Here is a 14,444-nt window from a genome sequence, read left to right as displayed (position 1 = left end):
GGTGCTGTGAGCGCCGCGGCGCGCCCGCTCCCGCCCGCGCGCGCCTCCGCCCGCCAGCGCGCCGGCCAGCCCGCCGGGGCGCGCGGCGGGGCTGCTCTCCCTCCCGACTGGCACTCCTTGCGGCACGCGGCCGCCGGACCCGGCGCTGTAGGTGCGCCCCAGAAATGACGCCCAGGCATACACTCTTCGCCCCGTTTCGCAGATGAGGACACTGAGGGGCGACGTCCTTTTCGCGGGCCGCCCAGCTGGGGCAGCTGCTCGGCCGCCTCCTCTTCAGGGGATCCCCATGCTTGGCCTCACCCCTGAGTCTCCCTCCTCTTGTGGAGTCGGCTGCGCAGGCTGATAGCCCCCTGGTGGGTGTCAGGAGAGGGGACCGAAAGTCTCCGAGGGCCCTCAGCGGGGAAAGGGGGCGCTCACCACCCCCACAGAGAGCTGCGTGTTGGGATGGAGCTCCCTGTCCCAGTGTGCGCAGCGGGCCCGGGCAGTACGCGCATCTGTCTCCTCCTCCCGCCTCTGAGACTGGTATCTTGCAATGTCGGGACTCACGGACGCGACCTTGAGGGTTGGGGACTGAAGGGGTTCAGGGGCAGCCAGAAGAGGCCGGAGAGACCTGCCCTTCCCTGCCAAGCGGGCCCTTCTCTCCTTCGGGCCACCTTCCCCCGAAAGTCGGCTCCCTGGGGCTGGACGAGGCACAAATGTGCCAGGTAGGCTGAGAATGAAGGCAAAACGGAAATCCACTATGGGGACCCCGTGAAAGGCCCTGCCCTTCTTTGGGCCTCCGTTTACCCTTTCCCCATCTGTAAAATGAGAGAGTTGGACCAATGCCTCCTCCCCTTCAGCTCTGACATCAAGCTTGGAAAGAGGAAGTTTCCCGCCCCTCCTCGCCACTCTCCGACCCGAGGAGGCCAAGACTGGCTTCTCAGCCCGGAAAGCATCTCCGAGTTGTGCGGGATCCCGGGAGGTTCCGCCCTTGCTCTGTCCCAAGTTTCCCCAAGCTCCGGCCGTGGGCGCCCTCTGGTGTCGCCTTTCCCACCTTGCAGTCATTTACTAGAATTCCCGTAGGGCGTTTTGTAAAATAAACTATAATAATATTAATGAAAAGTACAAAATGTATAGAATTTTCAAAAACTTGTGTTCTACTTCCAGAAAATGGTCACTTTAACTTTGTACATATTTATCTAAAATGATATTTACGAAACTGTGTTATATATTATTTGATTGTATATGTACAACTGTAAATACATTTGTACCTCTCTTGTATTCTAAAATAAAAATTACTTGGAACATTTATCACTTAGCATCTGAATGGATTGACGCTTTTGTCTGCATGAAAAGGAAATATGGAAAAGGAAAAGGAAATATGGAAAAGGAAAAGGAAAAATGTCTAGAAGTTGGAGAGGGGACAGGAAGAGTTGTTCCACTTACTGGTTTTGAAAGTCACCCTTGTCACAGCTGGGTGTCAGCTCCCGGAGAGATGACCACAGTACAAAGCAATCAGAAATCTCCCAAGGGGCTGGGCAGATTCCTCGTGGTTTCCGGCTGACTCTCAAATATCAGTGTCTTGCTTTGTTACTGCCCCCAAATCGTTACTTACTTTTTTTTTTTTTTTTTTTCATTTTCATGGACAACTTGAGGAATCTAAGCAGCCGGTGTGGGTGGACCAAGATGGACACCAAGTGCACTCCCAAAGCCTAGAATTTCCAAATGCTCTGGGCACCCATTTCCAGACCCTCCTTGAGGAAGACCAAAGAGCAAGGAGGCCATCAATGTAGGACCAGGCCCTGGCTCTCCTCTCCAGGACCTCCTGACCGGGAGGAGATGTACAAACTGGGAAGTGTGAGTTCTCACCTGTGCTCCGGCATGTAAGGCTGTGACCCTTCCAACCCACTGGCATCCCTCAGGCACACCTCTCTGTGCACCCTCATCTAGCTGTACACACACACACACACACACAAACACCTGAAGACACTGGAATTCACACTTGTACACACAGGCCATCCCCATTTGGAGCTTCAGGTATTCCCAAAGACCGCATACTTTGGGGGACTGGTCTTGCACCCTGGCAGATGGGGGCACAGGCAGAGATGTACACTTGATGTGTTCACTTGTAGGTCCCATCTAGGGTCTGGGGTTTCCTCCCTGGGCTAGTGGGGGATGTCACCCTTGGTACTCCCCCTCCTCCCATTACAAATCTTGCTTCTCCTTTGATTCCTCACCATGAGGCTTCCGATGCCTCTGGTGGCCCCTGGCCTTACCCTTCTCTCACTGCAGTGCAGGTGTCAGACTTCAGAGAGGTCAGTGGGGCCCTTGATCAAAAATCTAAATCGCTCTCTGTAGGTAATTCTGTGAAGTTTCAGCTACAGTTCACAGGGCCGCAGCGCGGCCTCCAGAACCCGCCTGGTGGCAGCAGGCTGTAATTGCAGACGAAAGTGCATGCGCTCTGCTGGCTGCTGACCCGTTTCTCCTCCAGAAGTGTGCTGGCGCTGGAGATGCTAGGATGAGCAGATAGGAATCATCATTCTGAAGAATTGCACGCTGGTGGGAGGCCTGGTACTCAAAGCCTAATCTACCTTGCTCCCATTTCCAGAAGAGGCTTCGGGCCCCTTTCCCAAGAGCGCACGCCCCCTCCTCCCCACAAAGGCATGCAAACACAGCCACAGTCATTTTGGGGTTTAGATATTTACATGCGTGCATTCCAGGAATCCTCCCCGTGAACCCATGAGCTTGGTACTCTTTTTTCTTGTTTCTTCCCCGTGCTCTATTAAAGTCCATTTGAAGTATGAGAAAACTGTGGCAGAGAGGAAGTCATTTGCCCGTGTCACTCAGCCAATGAGTGACAGAGCAGGTTTCACCACGGCAACTGACCTTAGAAGCCATGCTCGTGACCAGCAGGCCACACCTTCTCCCAGTCAGCCTGCAGATTCGGCCAGAAGGGCTTGCTGCTTATCCCACGGGGATGCAGTGTAGACCAGCACTGTAAATTGTCCTTGTATATTTCAACCTTGCAAAACTCACTTATTCATTCTCGTAGCTTTTTGGGGTAGATTCCTTAGGACATCTATGTACACGATCATGTTGTCTGTGAATAAAGGCAGTTTTATTTCTTTCTTTTCAATCAAGATGCCTTTTACGCCTTTTTTATTGCATGGTTCAGGACCTCCAGGTGTAGAGGATTCTAGATAGAGGCCACTGGTCTGTGTTTCAAACCCCACTCGGCCATTCACTAGCTGTGTGACCTTGGGCAAGTCAATTAATGGCTCTGTGTCTCAAGTTCCTCAAATGAAAAATGGGGTGATACTTAGCTCCTGAGGATATTGTGAGGATTAAGTGGGATAATATAAATAAATGAATAAAGTACATGGCTTGGTATCTGGCACGTAGTAAGTGCTCAATAAATGGGAGCTGTTGTTAACATATGGATGCCTTTGGTGGGTAAGAAGGGTTGTAGCTGCTTCTACCACCTACCTCACTGGACATCCCCCAGAGGGCATCTAAGGCAGCTGTCCATCTCCTCTTCTCCTGCCCTTTCCTATAGCCATTATCCTCAGATCTCTTGAAATAGAAGAACAGATATCCTAAGCTTTCAGCTTCCTTCCCACCTTGGATCTGGTCTGCTGGGATGTGTGGCCGTGAGGGGTGGGAAAGGTTTTGGATGGTGGCTGGTTAGCGCCCATCCTGACTGCTTCCTACAACATGGCTGCCTCAGGGAAGTCAGACTTCGTGCATGTTGTCTCAGGGCTTCAAGGGCAGGTGCTGCAGGAGAACCAGGTGGAAGCTGCATGGTCTATTCTGCCCAGTCCTTGGAGTCCCGTAGAGGCACTGCTGACATGCGCTAGCTATCGAAGCAGTCACAATCCTGCCCAGATGCAAGACAAGGAGGCACTGACTGCACTTCTTAATTGAAGACACAGCAAAAATTCTGTGGACATGTATAAAAACTGCCACAAACATCGAGGCTATTTCTATGTTTTCAGGAGAAGGCAATACTTTGATGAGGGTCCTTGGGCAGAAATCTCTGTGCACATCTCTGATTAGAAATTTTTTGAAGAAAAAAAAAAAGGGAATTCCCTGGCGGTCCAGTGGTTAGGACTCCGTGCTTCCACTGCCAGGGTCACGGGTTCGATCTCTGGTTGAGGAACTAAGATACCACAAGCCGCGTGGCACGGCCAAAAAAAAAAAAAAAAAAAAAGAGAAAACTTCTGCAGTTACTTTTACCATTTCATGGAACACAAGGTGAAGCCAGTGGGTAGATCAGGATTGGGCAAGAGCTCAGGGCCAGAGGGTTCCTGCTGCCTCTGTTTTCACACTTTTCAAGATTTCCTTGTTGTTTACTTTCACTTGAAGTTCATCTGTCCCTCTCAACCCACTCCCCAGTGTCGATAGTTCCTTTCCTTCAAGGCTCACTCATATGCCACTGCTGTCAGGAGGCCTTTTCTGTCCTCCCCCCCCACCCAATCCCTGAGCTCCTGACCGAACACCCTGATGCCTGGGGCAGAAAATGCTCCAGAAATGCTTGCCGAATAAGTTTATTCATTCGTTCCGCAAATATTTATTGAGTGCTGTTCTAAGGGTACCCGGGATTTGTTTTAATCAAGTATGGTAAGACATGCAAACATGGAAGTGACTGTCCTGAAGGGAGAAATTCATCATACTTAAGTTTGCCTAGAAACAGGAGGCACGGCACGCCACGCAGAGCCACATGGGGAAGCACATGGGGGGCCGACCAGAAGGTAGCGGGAATGAGGAGAAAATGTGGGAAAGAGCCTTTGCTAGGGTTTCCCAAAGGAAGGACCAGGGGAAGCAGGGGAAGCAGGTTTAGGATTGGCTGGTTTGAATAACTTCAGTAGGCTCTGAGGCACAGGGCCTGTCGCTAGTGGTCTGGTACGGGGCCCTGGGGGGATTAGGGCAGGCGCATAGGGGTCCAGAGTCTGAGAGCCCCGTAAAAGAGGTGGTAGGGGGCATGGGCTCTGGATTGATTGGTTTGCATTCAAAAGGCACACTCCTGGGCCAGTTGTTTATCATTTCTAGGAATCGGCTAACCCTGGAAGGGGCAGTCCTTCCAGGCTCTGGGAGGTTCCAAAATGTCCAGACATCAGACTACCATCGAAGATATGGTTAATAAAAGGGCCTACTCTGTACCCAGACAGTGCTAGGGACTGGGCAGTGAACAAAAAGTCTGGGCATTTGCGGGGCTTATACCCTGTGGGGAAGATACATGGTGAGTAAACATTTTGTAAATATATGTCATTTTTTCGACAAATGTTTTATGGTTGCCCTCTAGGTACCAGATGAACAAAATAGATAAAGGCCCTATTCTCACAGTATTCCCGTTCTAGTGGAGGAAGACTGCAATAAACAAACAAACAAAGAAACAAATAAGAAAATTCAGTGACAAGAAATAAAACAGGATCAAGTGGTAAAAGAGGGACTGAGGATTGTTCCAGATAAGGTAGTCAGGGAAGGCCTCTCTGAGGAGGTGATATTTGAGCAGAGATCTAAGCGAGGAAGAGCAGCCAGCTACACAAAGACTGGGAGAAGAGCATTCCATGCAGACAGCACCAAAAGCACGCAGATCCTGGGGCCAGCACCTCTGGCTGCAGCGTCTGTAGTGAGTAATAGGGCAGGTTAGGTCAGAGATGGGCAGAGCCAGGAGAATGCGAGTTTGGATTTCATTCTTGTGTACAGGGAAGCTGCCAGAAGTGTTCTAAGCAAGGAAGTGGTTTAATCTGATCTGTTTTTATTTATTTATTTATTTATTTTTGACTATCCTAAAAGACTTATTTATTAATTTTTATTCTTTTCCCTTATGGTTTATCACAGGATATTGAATGTAGTTCCTTGTGCTCTACAGTGGGACCTTGTTGTCTATCCATTCTATATATAATAGTTTGCATCTGCAAGTCCCAAACTCTCAGTCCATCCTTCTCCGACTCTCCCTCCCCCTTGGCAACCACAAGTCTGTTCTCTATGTCTGAGTTTGTTTCTGTTTCGTAGATAAGTTCAGCTCCCTCTAGCTGCTGTGTGGAAATTGGGTGGTAGGAGGGGCAAACACAGAATTAGGGAGCTGAGTTAGGTGGTGATGCCCAGGTGAGAGGTGACATTTATCGGCTTGGGGAGACGGCCCTGGAAATGCACAGATGGGGAGGTAGAAGGATATGGGAAGAAGTGGTGAATGTTAGACCTGACCAGCGACTAAGATCACACTGGGAGTTAAGACACACCCTCACGGACTTCTGGACCCCACTTTGCAGAGCCCCAGTGCCTAAATCTGGGCTCAGGAATATGTATTTCTAACAAGCCCCTTAAGGATGTGCACTCAGTGGCCTCAAACGTCCATCAAGGATAGCAATGCCTACGTCCAAGATGGGCTGAGTATAAGGAATTCATAATGTAATGTTTGTAAAGCATTCAGCAAAGGACCAGTCCCTCAGGACGTGCAGGCTCTACGGTAAAGCAGGTGCAGTCTGAAGGAACATGGCCCTGCTACCAACTGCTGTATGAATTCTAGTCCTTTTTGGGCCTCGGTTTCCTCCTCTTTAAAAAGGTACCTACAATGGACTGAATGTTTATGTCCTCCCCCCCCCCCCAGGTTCATATATTGAAATCCTAACACCAAGGTGATGGTAGTAGGAGGTGGGACCTTTGGGAGGTGATTACGTCATGAGGGTGGGGCCTCCATGAATTGGATTAGTGCCTTATAAAAGAGACCCCAGAGAGTCCCCAGCCCCTCCCACCATGTGGGGACACAGGGAGAAGACAGCTATCTGAACCAGGAAGTGAGCTCTCACCAGGCACTGAATCCGCCACTACACTAAGACAGATCCATAATCCCAACGTTGTGACAAGCTCCCTAAATGTAAGTGCTGTGAGAATGGGAGGGGTTAACGTTATGTCCATCCCTCCTTGAAACTGAATGATGTCAAGACTATACCCCAGCCTTGGTCTAGGGGCACTCCCAGGCCTAGCTGCCTAGCGGACTGAGCTATGCTGGTTCAAAGAACAGCACCGCCCTCTTCTGGCTGAGGCCAGATTCCGCATATGGACCCTTCTCATGCTTTCTTGGCTCTAGCCCCTTCCTCCAGGCAACGAGGAGGGCAAGCGTCTGGCCTGTCCACTTACCTATGACCTGTTGGCCATTAGAATTTATATCATTGACTGTCTCACAGGGTTGGCTTTCTTGACAGGTGTAGTTGTGAGCCGTGCTTAGGTGAAAGAAATGCTGTCCTTTTGGAGATTTATCAATCTGTTGGTCTGTTGGACCTTTAGGAGGCAGCAGACCTGATTTACTGGGCTCAACGTGTGGTGCTGACACAAGTTATTTCATTGAATCCTCTTTAGAGTCTCTGTGCATGAAGAATTATCATCTCCAATTCCCTGAGGTTGAAACTCAGTCTGTTGTGGATGCTATAAACCAGGCAGGGGAAAGGTGAGGGAGAGGGTAGTGGGAAGCAGGGAGAGAAACGAGGGAAATGCTCCTGGCCCAGAGATAAAGCCACACATCCATCTATCTGTTCATCACGGAACCCTTAGAACAGCTCCTGGCTCAATTCACTGTATGAGTAAATACAAGCGAAGATCTTCGTATTATGCGTGCATTTGTCCTCCCTGCCAAATACACCCTTCTGGCAAGGTTTGAATGTCTTCTTAGATGGTTCCTTGTTTTTTCAAAAGAAATACTAGGGAAATCAGCTCACTTAAGAAAGAATGGAAACAGCACCTGGAGCATTGTTTGGGGGTGTAGGTGATGGCTGGTGCTGAACCAGCGCCCACGAGGCAGCAGTATGTAGAACACAGGGGCCACTAGTAACACTATGAAAAGGGGCTCTTCTCTCTATCTAAATGGTGTTTTCTGTATATCCCACCTCCTGATCCTCCTGGGCAATCTCATACCCAAAAAATTAGATTTTTTTTTTTTAAGATAAGGACTTCTTAAAAATTAATTAATTTATTTATTTTTGGCTGCGTTGGGTCTTCGTTTAAACATAAGGACTTTAAAAAAATTAATTAATTAATTTATTTTTGGCCCATGTTGGGTCTTCGTTGCTGCCCGCGGGCTTTCTCTAATTGCAACAAGCTTCATTGTTGTGCACGGGCTTCTCATTGCGGCGGCTTCTCTGTTGCGGAGCACAGGCTCTAGGTTCACGGGCTTCAGTAATTGCAACACACGGGCTCAGTAGTTGTGACACATGGGCTTAGTTGCTCTGCGGCATGTGGCATCTTCCAGGACGAGGGCTCAAACCTGCGTCCCCCTGCATTAGGCAGGTGGATTCTTAAACACTGTGCCACCAGGGAAGTCCTCCCAAAATTAGATTTTAGCAGCTTAGAGTTGGAAGGAAACTCTGAGGCCCATTTCTCAATTATCTCTAACCCTGTAAAACAATAACTGGGATGACGAGTACAAGAGAGTTTTGGTGAAAAGTCAATACATCATACAACTTGAGATTTTTATTACTCCACAAAGGCAGCCTTGCCAATAATAAAAATGGCAACTCGACTCCTTCCTTCCCTTCATGTTAACCTAATGGCTGACAATAGTCAATATGGCAGCCAGACCGTGAGTTCCCATTGGCGGCTGCTCTGAGGCCCCGCCCTGCCCCGCCCCTAAGAGCGAAGGGCGGGAATTGCGGAGGCGGATATTGCGACTACGAGTCGGGCTGCGCCGGCGCAGGTTATTGGCGTCAAGATGGCGATGGAGATGAGGCTTCCCGTTGCTCGCAAGCCTCTTAGCGAGAGCCTGGGCCGTGAGACGAAAAAACACCTGGTAGTGCCGGGGGACACGATCACCACGGACACAGGGTTCATGCGGTACGTGGGGACGTGGGGGATTCTGGGCCACAAGGGGCGGCTACATTGCTCTCCACGTGAAACCCGGGCCTGTGCTCTCTTGCATCTAAGTTCCCGTGGTACCGGGGCACATCTGCTGAGCATCTCAGTCGCCTAGTTTTCTAGGCTTCGGACTTCTTACCCCCTGCATCTTGTGTGTCCTTGTCTGCATTTGCCCCAGTCTCCCGAAACCTTCCTCTTTTGACCTCTGGTGGCCGCGACTCGTGGGTCCTCTGCCTGAGGCCCAGATCCTGAGCCTTCCTCGTTGAGGACTTGGAAAACTGGGGTGGGTTAGGAGCTGACACCTCTTAACAGTTTTCGGCGGGGAGACGGTGGGCGTTTTTGACTTGGCCCCCTTATCCCTCAGCGTCGTCTCCTAGCCAGGGGTTACGGTTTTGGAACGAGTCATTGTTTGGGCTTAGGGCGTACAAATACATTGTTATATGCACCCAAATATCCACCTTTGAATCTGAGGGCACTACCGTATGTTGTCGTTAAGAGGGCAGGCTCTTTGAGTTGGACAGCTGGAGTTCCAGTCCTGCTGCCATCACAATATTATTGGCTGTACTGTCTCTCCGAGGTCAGTTTCCTCATCTGTAAATTAGTGATAATAACATTTAACTATTCGATAAGGTTGTGAGGATTAGATTAGGTAATGATTACGAAAAGAAACAAAACTCACCGTTCTGTCACCATCACAGAGAAACACTAGTGGTTATCTCAGCCTTTTTTGGGGGGGCGGGTGGTACACTTGTACATACAGGAGAGGTACAGCATTTATACCGTTGCCCTTTAACCTCTTAGTTTGGGTTTGTTGGATCCCAGGAAATCTTCAGATTCAGTCCTTTATTCCTGCATTCAGTATATGTGTGCTTGGGGTACACAGTGAGCAAAGTGGAAATCAATGTCCTGGTGAAGTTTATATTCCATTTGGGAGAGACAGATAACAGACAATAAGCACACAAGCAAATACGTTATTCAGAATGTTTGGCAGTAAATGCAATAGAAAAAATGAAAAGCCAAGCAGGGTGAGTGGAGCATAGTTGGGATATGGTCGTGGTGGCAGCAGCAGGGTGGGTGACTAGTATAAATGGGATAGTCGAGGAGGGCCTGGTGGAGAAAGTGACATTTGAGTAGATTTGAGTAGAATGAGGGAGATGTCCATGTAGCTGTCTAAAGAAGGAATGTTTTGGGAAGAGATGGTAACCAGGGCAAAAGCCTGCCTTTAAGGAAGGAGGAGTCTGTTAGGTTTGAGGAACACATTGGTCTTGTTGCGAGAGGTCACCTCAAGTGTTACCCTGGTATTCTTTGTATCTTCCTGTTGCAACAGGGGCCATGGGACCTATATGGGGGAAGAGAAGCTCATTGCATCTGTGGCTGGCTCTGTGGAGAGAGTAAACAAGTTGGTCTGTGTGAAAGCTTTGAAAACCAGGTGAGAACAAAAGGTGTGTATTCTCTTGTGGCATCCGAGTTGCACAGCCAGGTCTTTTCTGCCACGACATACCCTCCACCCCCATCCCGGCCTGCTGTATCATTCTGTAGGTCTGGGATTTGGGGAACGTGGCTATAGGAAGGGTATAGATGACTACAGGTAAGCACGGGCTTCAGAGGTTTCCCTGTGTTTCCTGACCTCTCCAAACTTTGGTTCCCTCCTCTGCAAAATGAGACCTAGCATGACCTACCTTGTAGGATTTTCATTGGAATTCATTGAAACAGTGCATGTAAAGTACTTACACAGAGCCTCCTACCTAGAAGGGCTCAATGAAGGTTAGCCCCAGAATGTAGGCCAGTGGGGTTGGAACAGAGTGAGCAGGTGAGGGGCAGGAGTAGATGCAGGCAGGGAGGTGAGGTGGGCAGTCCGTCTGCCTTGTAGCCACAATAAACATTTTCGACTTGCACTTTGTGTAATCTAGGAAGCCACTGGAGGAGGTGGCCACAATAAACATTTGTAGCCACGGTAAACACTTTCGACTTGCACTTTGTGTAATCTAGGAAGCCACTGGAGGAGGTGGCCACAATAAACATTTGTAGCCACGGTAAACACTTTCGACTTGCACTTTGTGTAATCTAGGAAGCCACTGGAGGAGGTGGAGTGGAGGAGGGACATGATCTGACTTTTTTTTTTTTTTTTTTCCGTACGCGGGCCTCTCACTGTTGTGGCCTCTCCCCTTGCGGAGCAGAGGCTCCGGACGCGCAGGCTCAGCGGCTATGGCTCACGGGCCCAGCCGCTCCGCGGCATGTGGGATCCTCTCGGACTGGGGCACGAACCTGTGTCCCCTGCATCGGCAGGTGGACTCTCAACCACTGCGCCACCAGGGAAGCCCCTGACTTCTGTTTTAATAAAATCACTCTGGCTGCTGTGGGTGGCCGGGGAGGTGGAGGGATAGGGACAGGGTTAGGGAGACAGATTAATGTACTGTTTTGAGTATGTTTTGTGTTCTGAGTGTTTTTTATTCATGAAAATGTGTTGGATTTTATATTCTTTGGCATTTTCTATATATAGGATCATGTCTGTGAGAAGAGATATTCTTCCTTTCCAGTTGGATGCCTTTTATTTTCTGCCTATATTGTAAAGGTAGAGGTAGTAGGATCTGCTGCTGGACTTGTCCTGGAGCATGAAAGAGAGAGACAGAGAGCGAGAGACTGAGAGAGATCAAGGGTTCCTCCAAGGATTGTGGCTTGAGCAACTGGAGGGGTGGAGTTGCCATTTCCTGAGCTCGTGACAGCTGGGAGAGTTTCAGTTTGCTATGGGGGAGTGAAGGGGGCTGCTGGAAAGCTTTGTTGTAGGTGTGTGACTTTTGCAAATTCCTATTAGTCATGTAAATGGAGGTGCTGGGTAGCCAGCAGTTGACTAGAGTCTGGAATTGAGGGGAGTGGTATACTCATCAGTGGTATTTAAAGCCATTAGGCTGGATGAGCTCACCAAGTGAGTGTGGGCTGAAAAGAGAAGAGGTCCAAGGACTGCGCCTTCGGCATGGAACACGTCATCATTAGAATTGGGATGAGGAACTAGCAAAGGGGCCTGAGATAGGCAGCCAGTGGGTGGGGGGGCAGTGAGCAGACTGGTTTGGGCGGTGTCCTGTCTCAGTTTCCTTTCTCCTCCTCTGGCTGATGCAGAACCCGTCTGTGTTCCAGAGCCCACCAGAAAAGATTCCATGCTTATCATTTTCTTTTTATTTATTTATTTATTGTTAAGTTTTTGGCCGCACCTCACGGCATGTGGGATCTTAGTTCCCCGACCAGGGATCGAACCCGCGCCTCCTGCATCGGAAGGCAGAGTCTTAACCACTGGACCGCAGGGGAAGTCCCTCATTTTCATGTAATTAACAAAATAGGGGTTTCAGGCTTAATGAACTATTTGCAATAAATGGTTGAAGAATAGTTAGTTAATGGAGACTTTATACATACAGGATGTTTGAAGTTATCAGTTCCTGAGAATAAGTCCAAACAGCATAGTTATGTGAATTTACTAAATGTGGTGCCTCATCAAGGCCTTCATCCCTGTTTAACTGAAATCTCAAATGGTAACTTGGTCTTGTAATGAAGTCTTCACTGATGGAGGACCTTCTGTTTTATCTTTCAGATATAATGGTGAAGTGGGAGACATTGTAGTGGGGAGAATCACAGAGGTAAAGTCTATCTGATGGGTTTTTACAAAGTAAAAGCAGGCTGGTGATCTAATGAATGGCATAGTCATTCTACATGCATTTATGCGAACTAGGCGTTCGTTGTTTGGCTGTCACGTGACCTTTGATGTAAACAGTTTGTTACATTTGGAATTATTGGTCATTCACAGTGTGAGCTCTGGCCCCTGGCGTATGTGTCCAGGTGTGGGGTTTCTTTGTTTGTAGGTTCAACAGAAGAGGTGGAAGGTGGAGACCAACTCCAGGCTGGATTCAGTCTTGCTTCTCTCATCCATGAACCTTCCCGGAGGAGAGCTGGTAAGGGTCTCCGGCTGGGACTGTATAGTTTGCTGGCGAGAGCTCTGGGGTCCTTTGCTCCACCAGAGAACTTTGCTTTACCCTGAGGTTGCCACTTTTACTCCTGTTTGTCTGCTGTGAAGTTTGCTGCCTTGACGTACACGTAGGCTTTTCACTTGGCCCAGGCCTCCCAACTTAGGCAGCAACTGGTATATGGTAGGATCTGGAATGTCCATGGGGAGCGATCCTAAAAGAGAGTTGAGAGAAGCTCTCAGATGCTTGGTGCTAATAATTTTCCTTTTCTGGGTGTATCAGCTTTGCTCAGTGGAAGTGTTCCTTGAAAAGTTGTGTTTAGATTAGCTTTTCATGAATTGAGTGGCATTTGATTATTGCAGACAACCACAGGACCTAAGCTGCCTCCTTTTATAAAATGCAGTGGTTCAGCTTTACCTTCAGGCCAGCATCTATCTATAGAGAGGCTCACTGTGCTAGGCTCTCTGGAGAATGCCAAGATCCAGGAGGCACGACTGAGTTCCTGAAAGAGCTTAGACTAGCAGGGGATATGAGATAACTGGTCTGAATACCTGGCAGTCCAAGAATAAACAAGTGTGTGATTGTACAAAAGGAGTGATTAAGTTCCCGGAGAGAAGCTCATAGGAAAGATGAGTGTTGGAGTTGATCCTTGAAGGATGGGTAGAATTTTAATGATGAGTTCAGGGAATCTGAGATAAAGGGAAATGTGTGAGCAAAGATACAGTCAAGCTGGAGGTAGTCTGGTCCTGCTCTAGCGTGGAGGGCCGCCACAGAAGGTAAGCGCAGAAAAGGGGCCTGGTCTAGATTGGGAGGGTTTTGAATATCACGTAAGGAGTTTGAATATTATTCAGAGGAAGGAGAAGAGGAGCCGTGGGAAGGTCTGTAAGATGGAAAGTAGTGGTTGTCACTTTGTCTTCCTTCAGTGGTACAGGTTACCTACTTTGGTGTATGAACATTGTGGCTGCCTTCAGAGATCTCGGGAGAAAGTGAAAGAGAAAGAAGAGATGGATGGAGAGAGATCTTCCTTTAGGATCTGACTTCCATAATGTGGCCATCTCTTTGTGTATTTCAGAGGAGAAGATCTGCAGAAGATGAGCTGGCGATGAGAGGTTTCTTGCAGGAAGGGGACCTTATCAGTGTATCCTGTACTTTGCATTCCAGCATCTTTATGTTTGCTGTGGAGCTGGCAATTGGGGCTTAAACTGTAGGTCTCCCACACGAGAAACATGTAATCCTGGCAGGGATCTGAGTCCTTGACTGAGTGTGAAGGGCTCTGCTACAGCCTTTCTCTGTCTCCTTAACCCAGATGACCCTCCAGCTCTTGTTCAGACCTGCTGCTACTCAGTCATGTCTTTGGGTCTTGTAACTTACGGTGGCCCTTGCTTTAAGCTAGCTCAAATTTTCTTGGTGATGTTAACTTTTTTTTTTTTTTTAATGAAACTATAAGAAAGATATTGTTTGGTAAAACTTTTGTTTCAGTTGCTTACACAAACACACATACATGTATTCTGAGTACTATATGCTTCTTACTGTGGGTTGTATAAAGAAAAGTTTGAAAGCCACTGATCTATATTTTTGTTTATTTATTTAAATTTTTGAATTTTATTTATTTTTTTATACAGCAGGTTCTTATTAGTCATACATTTTATACACATCAGTGTATACATG

The 14,444-nt window shown here is 48.4% G+C and overlaps 2 protein-coding genes across 2 annotated transcripts in view; both read left to right on the top strand.

The window, feature by feature from the left end:
- The window catches only part of PRDM12 (PR/SET domain 12), a 14,439-nt gene extending 14,096 nt beyond the window's left edge, over positions 1 to 343 (top strand). Inside the window, exon 6 of the mRNA XM_024126094.1 lies at positions 203 to 343. Coding sequence (XP_023981862.1) covers positions 203 to 343 — 141 coding nt within the window. The remainder of the gene's footprint in view (positions 1 to 202) is intronic.
- An 8,324-nt stretch (positions 344 to 8,667) lies between these two features.
- Positions 8,668 to 14,444, top strand: part of EXOSC2 (exosome component 2) — a 14,160-nt gene continuing 8,383 nt past the window's right edge. Inside the window, exons 1-5 of the mRNA XM_024126441.3 lie at positions 8,668 to 8,805; positions 10,154 to 10,255; positions 12,407 to 12,452; positions 12,675 to 12,764; positions 13,849 to 13,914. Coding sequence (XP_023982209.1) covers positions 8,684 to 8,805; positions 10,154 to 10,255; positions 12,407 to 12,452; positions 12,675 to 12,764; positions 13,849 to 13,914 — 426 coding nt within the window. The 5' untranslated portion in view covers positions 8,668 to 8,683. The remainder of the gene's footprint in view (positions 8,806 to 10,153; positions 10,256 to 12,406; positions 12,453 to 12,674; positions 12,765 to 13,848; positions 13,915 to 14,444) is intronic.

This window comes from Physeter macrocephalus, chromosome 13, assembly GCF_002837175.3.
Source record: "Physeter macrocephalus isolate SW-GA chromosome 13, ASM283717v5, whole genome shotgun sequence".
NCBI lineage: Eukaryota > Metazoa > Chordata > Mammalia > Artiodactyla > Physeteridae > Physeter > Physeter macrocephalus.
This window is presented reverse-complemented; position numbering and strand designations above follow the sequence as displayed.